Source organism: Caenorhabditis briggsae (genome assembly GCF_000004555.2).
Source record: "Caenorhabditis briggsae complete genome, chrI, whole genome shotgun sequence".
NCBI classification, from domain to species: domain Eukaryota; kingdom Metazoa; phylum Nematoda; class Chromadorea; order Rhabditida; family Rhabditidae; genus Caenorhabditis; species Caenorhabditis briggsae.
This window is the reverse complement of record NC_013489.2, coordinates 2,769,582-2,784,293: the sequence shown is the minus strand read 5'-3', so window position 1 is coordinate 2,784,293 and position 14,712 is coordinate 2,769,582. Positions and strand designations below refer to the sequence as shown.

Below are 14,712 nucleotides of genomic sequence, written 5' to 3'. Positions count from 1 at the left end.
CTAATTTATGCAAAATTAACATCTTTATTTTAACAAATATCCATTAAATCGGAAATTAAAATTCTCTCTTCTGGTATTCCTTACAGAATGCCTCCTCGGCACTCTCCATCCGATTCATTTGCTTGTCAAATGTCCCTTTAATGGATTTGTATGGGTTTCCGACTTCTCCACTGATCATTTTAATCTTCTGGCCATTGTTTTCGGTAGCGACGATAGCGATGAAGAATTTCGAATTTCCGCGGTGCTTGAAAAGGAGATCCAGGAATTTCGCTAAAAAAACGGGTTCTGATATGATGTTTCTGATAGGCAGATCGAAAAAAAGGAAATCGAACTCCCTTGAATGCATCCATGATAACCATTACACCACGAGAGACGCAGAGAAAAGAAGCTGCCGCGCCCTTCTTTTCTACGCAAACCACTCCCTCTTCTCTCGCCGCGTTCGTGGTGTAATGGTCAGCATGGATGCCTTCCAAGCATTCGACGGGGGTTCGATTCCCCCCGAACGCAGAACTCTTTTTTCTTCTTTTTACTTCTTTTTACCTCTATCATAAGTCTTTTTGCACCCCTTAAAAACAAAACTCGGCGCTAGAAGCACAGAAATCAATTGCTCATTTCCAGCACGGACTGCTCCATTGAGTTCCCGAACGTATTGAACTCCAACTGGATCCATTTCAACTGGTTCTGGCACTGATCTTGAGATTCGTTTCCTTCGACACCCAACTTGATTCGCTCGTTCCAGTCGGTTCTTGGATTCGTTTAGGACTGATTTGACCTCAAAAACAGCCTTTCCATGGTCCATGATCTCCACGTTGAATTCAATGTAAGGTTCGACGAGTTGGGCGGATTTGAGGGTGAAGGTGTATTGAGAGGATGGGTCGGAGAGCAATTTGAGAAGGTCCGCTGGAAAATTGGGGGCTTTCATGAGAACCAGGATCAGGATATGAGGTCAAGAATCCATTCATGGGGTCCAAGATCCATTTATGGGGTCTAGAAGCGATTTATAAAGTCCTGGATCCAATCACGGTGACCATGATCAGGATATGGAGACTAGGATCTATTTATGAGGCCTAGAATGCAATCATGGGGCCCTATTTATCTAAAATTTTTTAATGTGATCTCGGAGCCATTCATGGGGTCTGGGATTCATTTGAGGAGTCTAGGATCCATGTATGGGGTGCAGGACCCATTCATAGGGTCCAGGATATAATCATGGGGACCATGATCAGGATCTGGAGGTCTAGGATTCATTTATGAGGTCAGGGAGCGATTTATGAGGTCAAGAATCTACTTATGGGGTCCAGGGTTTATCTATCGGGTCTAGCATTCATTTATGGGGTCAAGCATCAATTAATGGGGTCTAGGATCCAGTTAAGGGGACTAGAAACCATTAATGTGGTCTAGAATTCTTTTATGGGGTCTGGGATACATTCGTGAGGTCTAGGATCCATTAATGGGGTCTAGAAACCATTAATGGGGTCTAGAATCCATTTTTGGGTCTAGAAACCAATAATAGGGTCCAGAACCCATCTATGGGATCTATAATCTAGTTCTAGGGTTTAGAATCCATTCATGGGGTCTAGGAGCCATTTATGGGGTTCAGGATCTATTTATGGGGTCTATGGTTTAACTAACCCTTTGCCCATGATTTATCACACTCGAAGAGCACAAAACTCGGAGAAAACATGTCTGAAATCTCCTCCTGGCTCCCTGAACGAATGGTTTCTTTGAAATGATCTAGGAACTTCTGTACAGTAGCCTCCGATGATCCCAAGCATCTTGGAATGGATCCGAATAGCAGAAAAATTATCAAAGAATACATTTTTCAAAAAATTACTGTCATCTGCCCTCTTTTATGCACGGGAACATCGAAAAGGGGGAGATGGGAATGGGAACGGGCGGTGTCTTTTGAACTGATTTTGAGTTGGGAACGGGGAATTTTGGTTTTCGATCTTTTGACTTTTTTCTTTATTAATTTTGAGCCAATTTATCTCAGTTTCTGAGAAAGATATCAAAAAATGGTCAACTGATGAAATATTTCTATTAAAATGTAAAACATTTTATCAGTTGACCACTTTTTGATATCTTTTATAGGAACCGAGATGAATTGGATCAAAGTTTGCATTCTCTTTCTGCTCGGTTTCAAATGTTTCTTTTTCTGATTTTTTTTTTTGAAAATAAAGCAAAACACCGATATCTTAAGTTTTCAGCCAATTGTTTCTGAAGTTTTCGAGAAAAGACCTGTTTTTCCATCAACCCCTCTTGAAAACGCGCCAACGGCACGCCAGTCGCAGTTGTGTGGATTTACGCTAAACCGCGCGCATCTACGACATTCCGCCATCCCGCCTTTCTTCGATTAATTTCAACCCACTTGTGAATTAAAAGTTGCTCGTTTCTTATTGATTTTCCTCATTTTTTCAATTGTTTCCAGTAAAAAATAACGTTTTTCAGCGAAAAAATGGTGTTCGATCCAAGAACTTTGGATCAGCCAAAGGATATCAGCGCCTACAGAGATCAGAGATATCAGGTAGGAATTTTAGGACGAAAATCGATGAAAATGAAAAAATCAAGAAGTTAAATGCGCTGAAAAACTCGATTTTAAGCATCAGAATTGTCGAAAACCCATGAAAAATGTCGAAATTCTGAGATTTTTGAAAAAATTCTTCAAAAACAATTTTTTACTTTCCAGGGCTCCGTTCGCGACCAAGAATTGGCTCTCCGCACCTCTTGCACACTGTACGTCGGAAATTTGTCATACTACACGAAAGAGGATCAAGTGTACGAGTTGTTCGGACGTGCCGGCGACGTCCGACGCGTCATTATGGGTCTCGATCGATTCAAGAAGACGCCGTGTGGATTTTGTTTTGTCGAGTGCGTAAAAACTATAAATTGGTTTGAAAAAAGCCAAAGTTTTGGAAAAATCAGTTGAAAATTGTCTGAAAATAGTCGAAAAGTGTCTGAAATTGCTTTAATTTGACTAGAAATCGGTTCTATATGAGCTGAAAAGGGCTCAAAGTGCTCTAAAATTTGTTCAAACTGGTCCGAAATTTGTCAGAAAGATGTCAAAGAGAAGTATCCATAAACTTAGCACAATATTGACCAAAATCAGGCATGAATAGTCCGAGAATTAGGTCCAAATCACGCCTAAAAGGGTCTGAAATAGCCCCAAATCCACCCCAAATCCATCAAAACATGAAAATCTCTAAAATTTCCAGATACTACACCCGCGAGGACGCCGAACTCGCTCTCCAGAACATCTCGAACACTCGAATGGACGATCGTGTGATTCGCGCCGATTGGGACGCCGGATTCGTCGAGGGACGTCAGTATGGTCGAGGCAAACACGGTGGACAAGTTCGTGACGAGTATAGAAAGGATTACGATCCGGAGAGAGGAGGATACAATCGAGCGATCGCTCAGAAAAGTATGGTGGAATGAAAAGAACTGAAAACGTCGATTTTAATCCATTTTTAGCTCAAAAATCTGTGATTTTCTACGGGTTTTCAGCAATTTCTCAGCTTCAAATCGTATAAATTCGTGATTTTTGGAACTGCTGAAAACCTTAAAATGCCGATTTTCCGTCCATTTTCAGCTCAAAAATCAGCTGAAAAAAAACAAAAAAGTGGCGGAAATCCAGCTGTTTTCAGTGCTTTTTTAACGTATTTTCAGCATTTTCAGCCTAAAAATCGCTGAAAATCATCTTTAAAAACTATTTTTCAGCTTTAAAAAACCCAAAAAACACTAAATTCCAATTTTTCCAGGTGGCAACGACCGTCAACAATAGCTTCCACTGGCCTCTGTGATTCTTCAAAAAATTCAAAAATCGATCTTCAGAAAATTTGGAAAAAATCTAATTTTATCTTTTTTCTTTTCTAAAAATATGTCTTTTCGATAATGAATTCCTTGTATTTTCAGCCATTTTTTTGTTTTTTTTTTCTCAAAATTTCTTTTTTTTGTCTATTTTTTGTACAAAGGTGCCACCCCCCCTAACCGAAAGCATCCCTTGAATTTTGATTTTTCAAAATACTAACTCCAGTTTTTTACCCCAAATTCTGAATTTTCACGCCTTCAGATGACCCAAATTCTTCGAAAAGTCGAATGGGTCCGAGTGGCTGGGAAATGGACGAAAATGTCCGTCATGGGAGCGGATTTGTCCGACGAAATGCTGGAAATTCCGGCAAACAAGGAAAATGAGAATCGCGTGGTGATTCTGATGATTCCAGGTAGAGAAATCGTGAAAAATATCGATTTTTCGAGAAAATTCCAGATAGGAACGCCTGAAAAAGTGATGAAAATTGAAAAAAAAATCTGGAAAAATATTTTTTTGAAATTTTTTAAAATTCAAACATTCAAAAATATAGAAAAATTAGAAAAATAGGAGGATTTTAAGCAGAAATTTCTCTCAAAAAACTGATTTTCAAGCCTTTTGTTCATGAAATTTGACTTTTATAAAATCGCATTTTCTGAAAACCTGTAAATTTATTTATTTATTTTTAAAAAATCTGTGCATCCAGATGCCCTCTCCAATTATAGGAAATCCCGGAAACGAAGGATTCTACGCGCATTTCGGGCGAGAAGTGCTCCGAAACCTTCTGGCGAGAGATGCGGAGACGCAGAGAAACGAGAAGAACGAGTATCTGTTCTATACGGTGTCGAGTCTGAATCACGTTCGAATGCCGGATCATTTGAATTCCGATGGCGAGCATCGGAATCATGGTGAGAGCTTCGGTTTGGCGGGAATTTCAAAAACTTGAAAAAAAAATTTTCGGAAATTTTCAAATTGGCGCCGGATCATTTAGCAACTAAAACAGAGCAATTTGAAGGGTTTTCTAAGTTTAAAGCACTAAATAAAATGCCAAAAACTGGAAAAAATCAGGTATTCGAAATTTTGAAAAAACATTTTTTGGATTTTTGAATTTTTACAAATTGGCGCCGGATCAGTAAAAAATAAGAACAAAGCAATTTAAAGGATTTTAAAGGTTTTAATCACTAAATAAAATGCAAAAAACAAAAAAATTTTGAAAATTCTTTTTCGAAAATTTTCAAATTGGCGCCGGATCAGTTGAAAATCGAAAAAAAAAATTCAGTGTTATTAGTTTCATATCGCTTGAATATGCCAAAAAATTTTCGAAAAACAATTAAAAACAGATTTTCGGAATTTTGACAAAACAAATTTTCAAAAAAAATTTTTTCGAAAATTGAATTTTTTTTCAAAATTATGAAAATTTCAAAATTTTTGAAAAATTCAAAAAAAATTCAAAAATTTTCAATTTAGCGCCAGATCAGTTAGCAACAAAAACAGAGAAATTTTTAGCAATTTCCAAGCCGAAAGCACGTAAAACATCTCAAAAATTTCCCCTCCTCCAGATCGAATCTCTCTCGAAGAGCAAGTTTCTCACAAGCTCGCCTTCTGCAAAGAGCTTTTGCCACGTGGCAAGCAGCTCTACGTCCTCGGCCACAGTATCGGCTCCTACATGATGCTGCGAATCCTTCCAGAAGTGATTCTAGAAGGATTCCACGTGGCAAAAGCCGTCGGACTATTCCCCACCATCGTGAACATGGCCACATCACCGAATGGGCGGAGACTTCAGGGAACGTTGGCTGTATGTTGCTAAAAACCCAAATTTCGAAAAAGGCGCCAAATTTGAAAAAAAAATTCAGACCTTGAACCATCACGATTGGCTGACAAAATCGATATGTTGGTGGGTCGACTATCTGCCAAGTTTCGTCAAAAAATTCTTGGTCGGACTCAATTTGAGACATCCGAATGTAAGCCGTGGCCGAGTTTTTCAATGGCCTAGAAATCCAAATGCCTTTCAGACTCCTCCGGAAATCGTAGACGCCGCCGTTGAGCTCGTCCATCTTGACGTCTTCAGAAACATTGTGCACATGTCGAATGACGAGTTGGATATTGTTTTGGACCTCGACGAGCGTCTCATGGAGAAACAAGACATGGTGCATTTCTACTATGGGCTGAAGGATGGATGGTGTCCCGTGGAGCATGGTTGGTTGGACAGAAAACGCGCTCTAGTACCCTTGTGAAGCGACATTTACATCATTGGAACCCTTTAAAAATGAAGCAAAAAAAAAATAAAAAAGAGTTTTGCGCTCGATGAGAATCGAACCCCCATCGCACGCTTGGAAGACAGATGCTAGACATTACACCACGAACGCGCATAAGCACCCTTAGCGTACGAGAGACGCAGAGAAAGTAAGTCGCCGCGCCCTTGTTTTATACGCGAACCGCTCCCTCTCCTCTCGCCGCGTTCGTGGTGTAATGGTCAGCATGGATGCCTTCCAAGCATTCGACGGGGGTTCGATTCCCCCCGAACGCAGAACTCTATTTTCTTCTTTTTGGTTCTTTTTGCTTCACTTTTGAATATTTCTAATGATACAAATAAGCTCTAAACAGCATTCATACAAATTTTTTACTGTTTTCCAGGCTACTCAATGCGAGAGCGCCTCGGCGACGGACAAGTCACACTGGACGAGCACGACTGTGAGCACGCTTTTGTGATTTCGGAAGGCGATATTATGGCGAAGAATGTCGTTAAATATTTTGATTGATTTTTGGACCTCCCTGTGATATTTTAGATGCTTTTTTTTAGTAATAAATTATTATATTTTTGAGAATTTTTTGTTTTTTTTTTCAGGTTTAATGACTGCTTTGAATTCAATAACCGCTTTGAACCACATTCCTTATTCTTTAAAACTCCTTCACCTGTCAGATTCATCTATGGCCCTTAACTGCAATAAAAGGGGCGGAGCTTCCCATGAGAAGTGGGCGGGGCTAAAAAAGCAAGTTGTCGCCTGTCCGAAGATATATAGAGGCCTCACAAAAACAACCCATCATTTTATGCAGTTTTTTAGATTATTCAGGATTTATGTTTTTTTTGGATCCTGGGAGTTTCTGATTCCCTGAAGCATATGCGAGAGACGCAGAAAAGCTGTCGACCCGCAGCGCCCTTCTTTTCTACGCAAACCACTCCTTTCTCTCTCGCCGCGTTCGTGGTGTAACACAGGTCCCGGGCGCGCATACGCATAATGGATGGGCGACGGAGGACGCGCCGATGAATTGGGTACAGGGAAAGGACGGTATGGGGCATATACGGGGCATATGGGGCACACCGCCGCCGCGAAGCATCTTCTCGCCTGGCTTGCTGGCACTCGATGAAATGAACTAAAACGTTGGTTGGGGGTTCCTAGAAGTATCAGTTAAGTTCTATTGTGATGTGATTTTGTTCAGGTCTTCCGATTTCGTACTTTTCCTTTATTATTCCATATTTTTTTATATTTTGAACGACATATTACTGATTTTTCGAAACTCAATGTTTTGGTTTTGAAAAAGACTTATGGCAGTTTCCATTTAAATTTGATATGCAATCAAAAACAGAACAAAATGGGAAAAAATTCGCTAAAAATTGTTTTTTTTTTCATTTGTTCAAAAAATGTCTCACTTTCACTTTTTTGAAATTACATGAAAAATTGAAAATTTTTATAATTTAAACTTTGTAATTATTGTATACTTACCAACTTACCTTTTACTCCACCTGAAAATACGATTTTTACAATAATTACAAAGTGAAATCAAAAAATCTCAATATCACCTATTTAGGCGAAAAACATAGCAATTAACGAGTGAAAGACATGTTTCTGCAAGAATTCAGCGATTTTTTAGTCTGCCATAACTCTTTTTCACAAAAAACATCGAAGGAATAATCGAAAAACCAGAAATGTAGGCTCGAATTGACGAAAAATTGACAAAATTGCCGGTGTGGATTTACGGTAAACAATGGGCGCATCCGGGATTTCGGAGTGTTGTAGTCGGCCTACCGTATCAGACCCATATCGCACACATCGCCCACCCACCTAGAATCCATCTAGGATACGCGCGCATTCGGAACACTCGATTCAGCCTCTCCCGCATCGCACATGATATCAATTTTAGAGTTTAGTAAACTGTGTCTGGCTAGATTTGTATAATTTTTTGTAGTCGAAAGTCCACCTGCGTTCGGTTAGTATGTTTTTCAGTCTAGCCATTCTGAAAAGTATTCTTTCACCTACAGTATACCTTTTCGAAAATCCAGTTTCCGCCTCATTTCACAGAAAATCTTTTTTTCCGAGAAATGAGATAGTAAGCAAACAGAAAAAGTTATATGCCATCACATATTCTCGCTAAGTTTTTAACTATCAGTCAAGTCTGTCTCTGCTTCTGGATGTCTGAATGTCATCCAATTTTTCTAAAAATTGCACTTTTCAATTAAATTTCGAAGTTCGAATAAAAATATAAAAAGCTTTCTCTACTTTTGGGAATTCCGTGATTAGAAGGGATTAACGAAAATTCGAATAGTAAGCAATATTTCACAGATTTTCTCTATTGAGCCGGATTTTACATATTTTCCTGTCTAACACAACTTTCTCGAATATTGCCTATTTTTATTTTTGTTTAGCAAAAAAAATTGTTTTTGCAAATTTGGATTTTTTTGGAAATCGACTTTTTTTTTGGATAGATACAAAATCAACTAAAATTTTTCTGAAAATTTTGAAGTATACTAATCAAAAATAGAGCTACATTTTTGTAGTTGACAGCTTTTTTCGGCGCCTAGAGGTGCCTACTTCCACGTGGCATATCTCTTCAAGGAGGGATGCTACAAAAAACCTGACAACTGGAAAAATGTTGCTCTTCTCTTGAACTTCATTTTAGTATTTGACAACTCTGTTGTAGATTTTTCCTTGAAGAGATATGGTACTTGGAAGTGTGTGTGTCTTTTGGCCCCGCTGTCGTTACTAGCTCCCGAACCTCTTCGACGTAGCAAATCTCTCTAGGAACAAATTTTTCAAAAACGTTGTTCACTGCAAAAATGAAGCACTTAATTTGTTTAGTATGCTGGCAAACTTTCAGAAAAATCCATTAATTTTTTAATTAATTTTCAGAGCTTCAAAATCTTCGAATTTCAGAATTTTTTGAAATATTGAGAAACTTTAGCCTAAATCTTCAGGAATAATTTTTCAAATCAAAAACGAACAAAAATCTACAAAATCTACTATGCTATTCATGCCATCCATCCGATCATCTATTCACTTTTTACACCCCAAACAAACCGAATGCGTTCTTTCCGCTCTTCATTTCCTCTTGTTTTCTCATTTTCCCTCCTATCCTATCCCATTGAGATGACAACAAAAAAAAGGGAACGGGACCAAAAACATATCAATGTTGTTGTTGTTGGTGGTGTCTTGCAGAAGTCGAAGAGGAGGATTTAATTAATAGTGGTGGTGGTCAGTGGCGGAAAAATCACTCTAAAGAATCTTCTTACTTTTCCCACTATTAATGGTATTGGGACATTAAAACATTCTAGGTCTTGTGATTCTTCTTAAACCTAGTTTTTAATTTCAAAATTCTCAATATCTTCAAAGTTGTTATTTTTGTGAAAATTTGAAAATTGGAGACCTAAAAAACTCCAATGTACCGTAAACCCGCTGTCTATTAAGACTATTAACTTTGAGGCCATATAGCTCGTTTCCTATGAAAAATATCAAAAAGTGGTCAACTGGTAAAATTTTTATCATAAAATCACCAACATTTTCTTAGATGGCATCTTTTTGATACCTCTTACAGGGGCCGAGATAAATTGGCTCAAAGTGAGATGTTCGAAATTTCGAAAATCTCAGGTTTTCTCAATTTTCCGTTTTTCAATTACACAGATTTTCAATTTTCATATTTAGCCCGATTATTCCAAAAAATGCTTCTGGTCTGTTTTTCCCTTTTCAGCAATCTGTGAAACATTCTAGTATTGTTAATTTTGAGATCTAGAAAAACGGTTTTAATTTTTGACCCCGTCTTTTTTCAATCCCATTAGTTTTGCAATGGAAATTTCAAAGAAAAGTACACCACTCGCGTTCTTCCTCCTCTTTTTCCACTTAATTTAAATTACAGAACAAAAAGTACGCGGGCACTTTTTATGGTCCCAAGGACAACTGTACTTGTTGGCTCTTATTCTACTCTCCTGCTCTTGCTCTTTTCCCTTTCCTGGTCTCTTGTGTGTTCCTTTAAATTTCTAATAGAGGCAAGAAAAGAAAAAAGTGGAGAAAGCGAGAAAGAAACCATGAATCACATGAGAGCTCCAAGAAATTTTTGGGTATTTAAAGGTGCGGAAAATCATTCTTTTGGTTTTTGAACTTTTTGGGAAATCTTGGAAAGTGTAAAATCTGAAAGAAAAAGCAAAAAAATGGCTCACCCTTTTTTCTTTTTTTGACTTTTATTTTAGCATTTCAGCTTCTTTTTGACCCATTTTTTCACGTTTTTCAGATTTTTACCTACCTCAAAAACTCTTTTCCCCTCCTCTACTTTTCCACTTTTCCCCCAAAACTAGGTAGATCAAATTTCCAGTTTTTGTTTTCCCGCAAAAAAGTTGTTGTTGTTCTTTTTTTAGTCTCAAAATGGACCCCATTATTTTCCCAATGGTTCTCGTCAACAACAATAACGCCCTTTTTTTTAGGCTACCACCTGAAAATTCTTCCAAGAAATCCGTTGTTTAAAGGTGGGGAGACATGAAAAAATAACGTTCTCGAAATTCCGTTTAAATATGCCCCTCGTGGAGTGGAACTTGTGGGGGCGAGGATTGAGGATGCGGCGTCGCTACCGGCTGAGCCACGCGGGCAAAGAGAAAGCGCACGCCCGATTGCATACATAAAGGCGAGGACGACAGCTGTACGCAGAGTGACATTAAGCGTTGTACACCGCCCCGGTAGAATGCATATTCTGGCTATAAAAATCCTACGAAAAATCTCATGTCCCCCCACCTTTAAAGATCCTAAACTTTTGAGAAAACTAGATTTTATAATAGTAAAACCTATGAGTTTTAGATATTCCAAAATTCCAGTATTTCGAGAAATTCAGAATATTGAAAGAATTAATTAAGAAATTCAAAAACATTGAAAACCTTTAAAATTTCCAACTTTTTTTTCTGAATTTCCAGTTTCTCCATTACCCAGATTTTTTGTTTCGCTTTTTCTATTTTCTCATTTTTCGGTCTAGCCCCATTATTCAAAAAAAAGAACCCAATAAATGAATGTGTCTAGAAACTCCAATAGCCAATTCCTAGCTAAAAAATGAACCAAATTGGCATTTTTATAATATAAGGCCGCCATTTTTTTTGCGATTGGAGTGTGTAGAATGTTCTGGAAGATTTAGAAAAATAGATTTTCAAAATTTCAAAATTTTCGGTTGTCAAGTTATAGTTTTTTTCAACTAAAATTACAGTACACCTTTACTCCTAACGACAGTACTCTTGAAATTATACCATACGTCTCCCTTTAATAGCACGCCAACACCATATGCTTGCGCTTTGAGCTCAATTATCTCAATTCCTATAAGAAATATCAAAAATTTGAAAACTGATAAAATGTTTGTTATAATATCAGCTACATTTTAATACTTGACCACTTTTTGATATCTCTAATAGGAACCGAGATAATTAGACTCAAAGTGAGCGCTGCTATTGAGCTACGAGGTCGGCGCCGTTGGTTGCGCCACCACTATGCTTGCGCTTTGAGCTCAATTATCTCGATTTCTGTGAATGATATCAAAAACTTGAAAACTGATTAAACGTAGAAAATTTGATAACAAACATTTTATCAGTTAACAGATTTTAGTTATCTCTTATAGGAGACGAGGTAATTGAGCTCAAAGTCCAAGTGTAGGGTAGCGCTTTGTAAGAGGTACAATATTAAGAATTTTATAGATTATGAGTAACAACCTTGAAAATTTTAGATAAAGATCGAGGAGGAATTTCTAACCCAACTTGACCTCATCTACCTTCTCACGTGGCAGTGGTCGCTTCGTTATCTATGCGATTCACCCAAAAACAATAAAATGATGCCTCTCTCTCTCTCTCTCTATCATTATAACATGTCACAAACAAGTGAAGAGTGATTTGGCTAGATGATAACAGAATGACTGTTTTCTCTCTGCGTCTCTCTGTCTCTCACTGTCACATGGTGACCAGCTGGTAATGAAATGAGAGTGATGGTCACTCTCTTTTCGGCTTCTGATAATTTGATTATCAACTTTTTTGAAAAGGCACCAAATTTATTAGAGATATTGTTTAAATCATTTTTAGGAATCAATCTGAAATAGTTCTCTTATTTAGATCCTTCCTTTAACCCTCCTTTTCTAAAAATCTGAATTTTTAGAATTCCCTTTTTTCTAGGCCATCCCTTTGTTTTCCTAGGCCATATATCCTTGAGTAATTTCACCTGAAACTCATCTGAAATTCTCCTAGAAGAAAGTAAAATAATTTCCAGAAGTTTGTTACCTTTTTCTCTAGTTCTCTATCTCTCTCATTCTCTGGAACTCATTAAAATTTTTTGTGACACAATAATTTTTTTTAACTTTTTGCTTCTTATCTGAAACTGAAAAATTTCAGACAATCCAGTCAGAAAGACCGAATCTTGAACTATCATGGCCTAGAAACCCAAATGTTGAATTTGGTGGCCTAGCTTTCGGATTTTTCTAGGCCACAAAAGAGGAAACCAAATTTGAGGACATAGAATCCGAAATTTTGACTGAAAATGATTTTTTTCTCTATTCTGAAGTCTCTATTTTACAAAAACAATCAAAGCATGAAAAATAGTTTTTCGAAAATTTCCCAGTTTTAACATGATAAGAAAAACCGGTTAATCTTATCACTATTTTATGGATTTTTCCATTGAAACTTGTTCTTCGTACCCAGAAAAAAAACGTTTTTTTTTCAAATTTTTGTCGATATTCTTTGTACCTGAAAGGTGATAAAAAAAGATAGAGGCGATGAAATTGTTTTTTCCGGAATCGGGAGAAAAAAAAACGAAAAGTCGAGATTATTTGAATTTTGAGCTTGTTCGAATGTTTGAGACTTTAATAGGCGTAGTTGAAAAAATAAGAGATTTCAAAAATTTTAAAATATTGAAAAAAAATAAAATCTGAAAATTAGAACTTTTTGAATTTTTCAATGTTCCATAATTTTTAAAATTAAGAACTTTTGAAATATGAAAATCCCTACCCGAAATTCTGTCGTGTTTCTGAAATTTTGTGATCTTTAAAATTTTGAAAATTCCAAAAATTCCAGGAAAATCAAAAAATCAATATTTTGAAAGTTCAAATATTCGGGAAAAAATTTCGGGCCCAGAAATTCTAAAAATTTTGAAAACTCGAAGATATGAAATTTCTGAAAAGTTTGAAATTCAAAAAATTTAGAAGATCTTTAAAAATTGGAAACTCTGCAATTCTTTTTTTTTGTTGAAATTCTGAAAATCTGAAGTTTCGAGTGATTCCAAAAATTATTCACGAAATACCTGAAAATTTCTGAAAAAGTTCCAGAATCTTTTTTTTCAAAATTCCAGAAAATTCTGCAGAATTCTGAAAATATGTTTGAAAGATTGGTTTGAGATTGGTTTGAGATTGGTTTGAAGAAATTGAGAATTTCGGAATTTCGAAATTTTGGGAAATCTGAAAATTTGAATTTCCGGTTTTTTCTAGTTTCTGAAGTTATAAGGAATTCCAAATTTGAAAATTAAAGAAAATTCCAAAAATTCGGATTTCTCAAATTCTCCAAAATCCGGAACTTTCCAAATTGTTCTGTTTTTCCTCATAGCCTATATTCTTCCCCTCCTTATCCCATTCATTCATACCCCGTTCTCTCTTCCATTCAATTTTCCAGTCCTTGTCCCAGTTTTTTTTCAAATTTCCCGCCTTTAGATTATTCTCATTCACTTTTTTTCCGTGAAGTACCTTTTCCACTACCAGTTTACCCATTCACTTTTCACTTATTTTTTCTAGGTCATATTCGTTAGTCGCTCAAAATGCTAAGCTCCGCCCACTGCAACCCTGCGGCGCGCTTTCAAAGTTTCTCATATTTTTGCATTTAATCTTGAAAAATTCAAGCTTCCCGACATTTAGAAATGTATTCTCTTTCAAAACATCTAAAAGTTCTCCATGCTTTTGAAAAGAAATTCGAAAATCTGAAAAAGCGCGCCGCAGCGTTGCGATGGGTGGAGCTTAAAAGGTGGCAGAATAGTGCTGAAAATTCCATTTTTGCAACTTTTCCAAAAAGAATGACCTAACCTGTAATAGAAGGGCCCCACACTGACAAATTTGAGCTCAATTATCTCGGTTCCTATGAGAGATATTAACAATGAGTCGACTGATAAAATATTGGTGATATTGTGATCAAAATTTTTCAGTTGACAAAACTTTGATATCTCTCACATACTTGTGTGTGAAGAATCTCTAGAACTCACAATAATGTGATTTCTGACAGTTTGGTGAATCTCGGGCGTTTTAGGATCTTTGGAATTTCTATGATTTTCCGAATTTAGGAATTTAGGAAACTTTTAATTGAAAATTTTCAGGATTTCAGGATTTCCAAATTTTCAAATTTTTTAAAAACATTTATATAGGTTTAGATTCCTGAAAAAATGTTCAGATTCATTGTTTTTTTAGTATAGTGGTAACTAAAAAAGAAATCTAGGCACGATTAAAAAGAAAAAAAAATGTCTGCCCAGTAAACAAAAATAAAATAGGGGTCTAGACATCAAATACTTAAGGGGTCGGGCTAAAAAAATAAATCGAAAGTAGGATGGAAAATTTCTAGGTGAATCTGAAAATGAGCCAAATTTGCTTATAAATTTTCTCAGAGAAGAGATTTTGAGGAAGTCAAAAAGGGGAAGACAGAGCTGGAA

General features: G+C 36.7%; 3 protein-coding genes and 2 non-coding genes across 5 annotated transcripts; 4 read left to right on the top strand and 1 right to left on the bottom strand.

Moving 5' to 3' along the window:
• Positions 1 to 55: 55 nt before the first annotated feature.
• On the bottom strand, positions 56 to 922 carry CBG22195 (the record flags this gene model as incomplete). Its single annotated transcript, XM_002638913.2, has 2 exons — positions 56 to 270; positions 541 to 922. 2 exons carry the CDS (start codon positions 920 to 922, stop codon positions 56 to 58), a joined length of 597 nt encoding a protein of 198 aa, XP_002638959.2.
• On the top strand, positions 436 to 507 carry CBG28713. The gene has a single exon. It is a non-coding gene (tRNA).
• A 1,533-nt stretch (positions 923 to 2,455) lies between the features above and the next one.
• Cbr-ncbp-2 lies at positions 2,456 to 3,435 on the top strand (the record flags this gene model as incomplete). Its single annotated transcript, XM_002638912.2, has 3 exons — positions 2,456 to 2,524; positions 2,687 to 2,868; positions 3,213 to 3,435. 3 exons carry the CDS (start codon positions 2,456 to 2,458, stop codon positions 3,433 to 3,435), a joined length of 474 nt encoding a protein of 157 aa, XP_002638958.2.
• Positions 3,436 to 4,135: 700 nt separating this feature from the next.
• Positions 4,136 to 6,564, top strand: CBG22193 (the record flags this gene model as incomplete). The annotated part of the gene is made up of 6 exons (XM_002638911.1): positions 4,136 to 4,220; positions 4,531 to 4,713; positions 5,365 to 5,600; positions 5,659 to 5,766; positions 5,818 to 6,001; positions 6,440 to 6,564. 6 exons carry the CDS (start codon positions 4,136 to 4,138, stop codon positions 6,562 to 6,564), a joined length of 921 nt encoding a protein of 306 aa, XP_002638957.1.
• CBG28714 lies at positions 6,261 to 6,332 on the top strand. Its single transcript has one exon. It is a non-coding gene (tRNA).
• Positions 6,565 to 14,712: the final 8,148 nt, after the last annotated feature.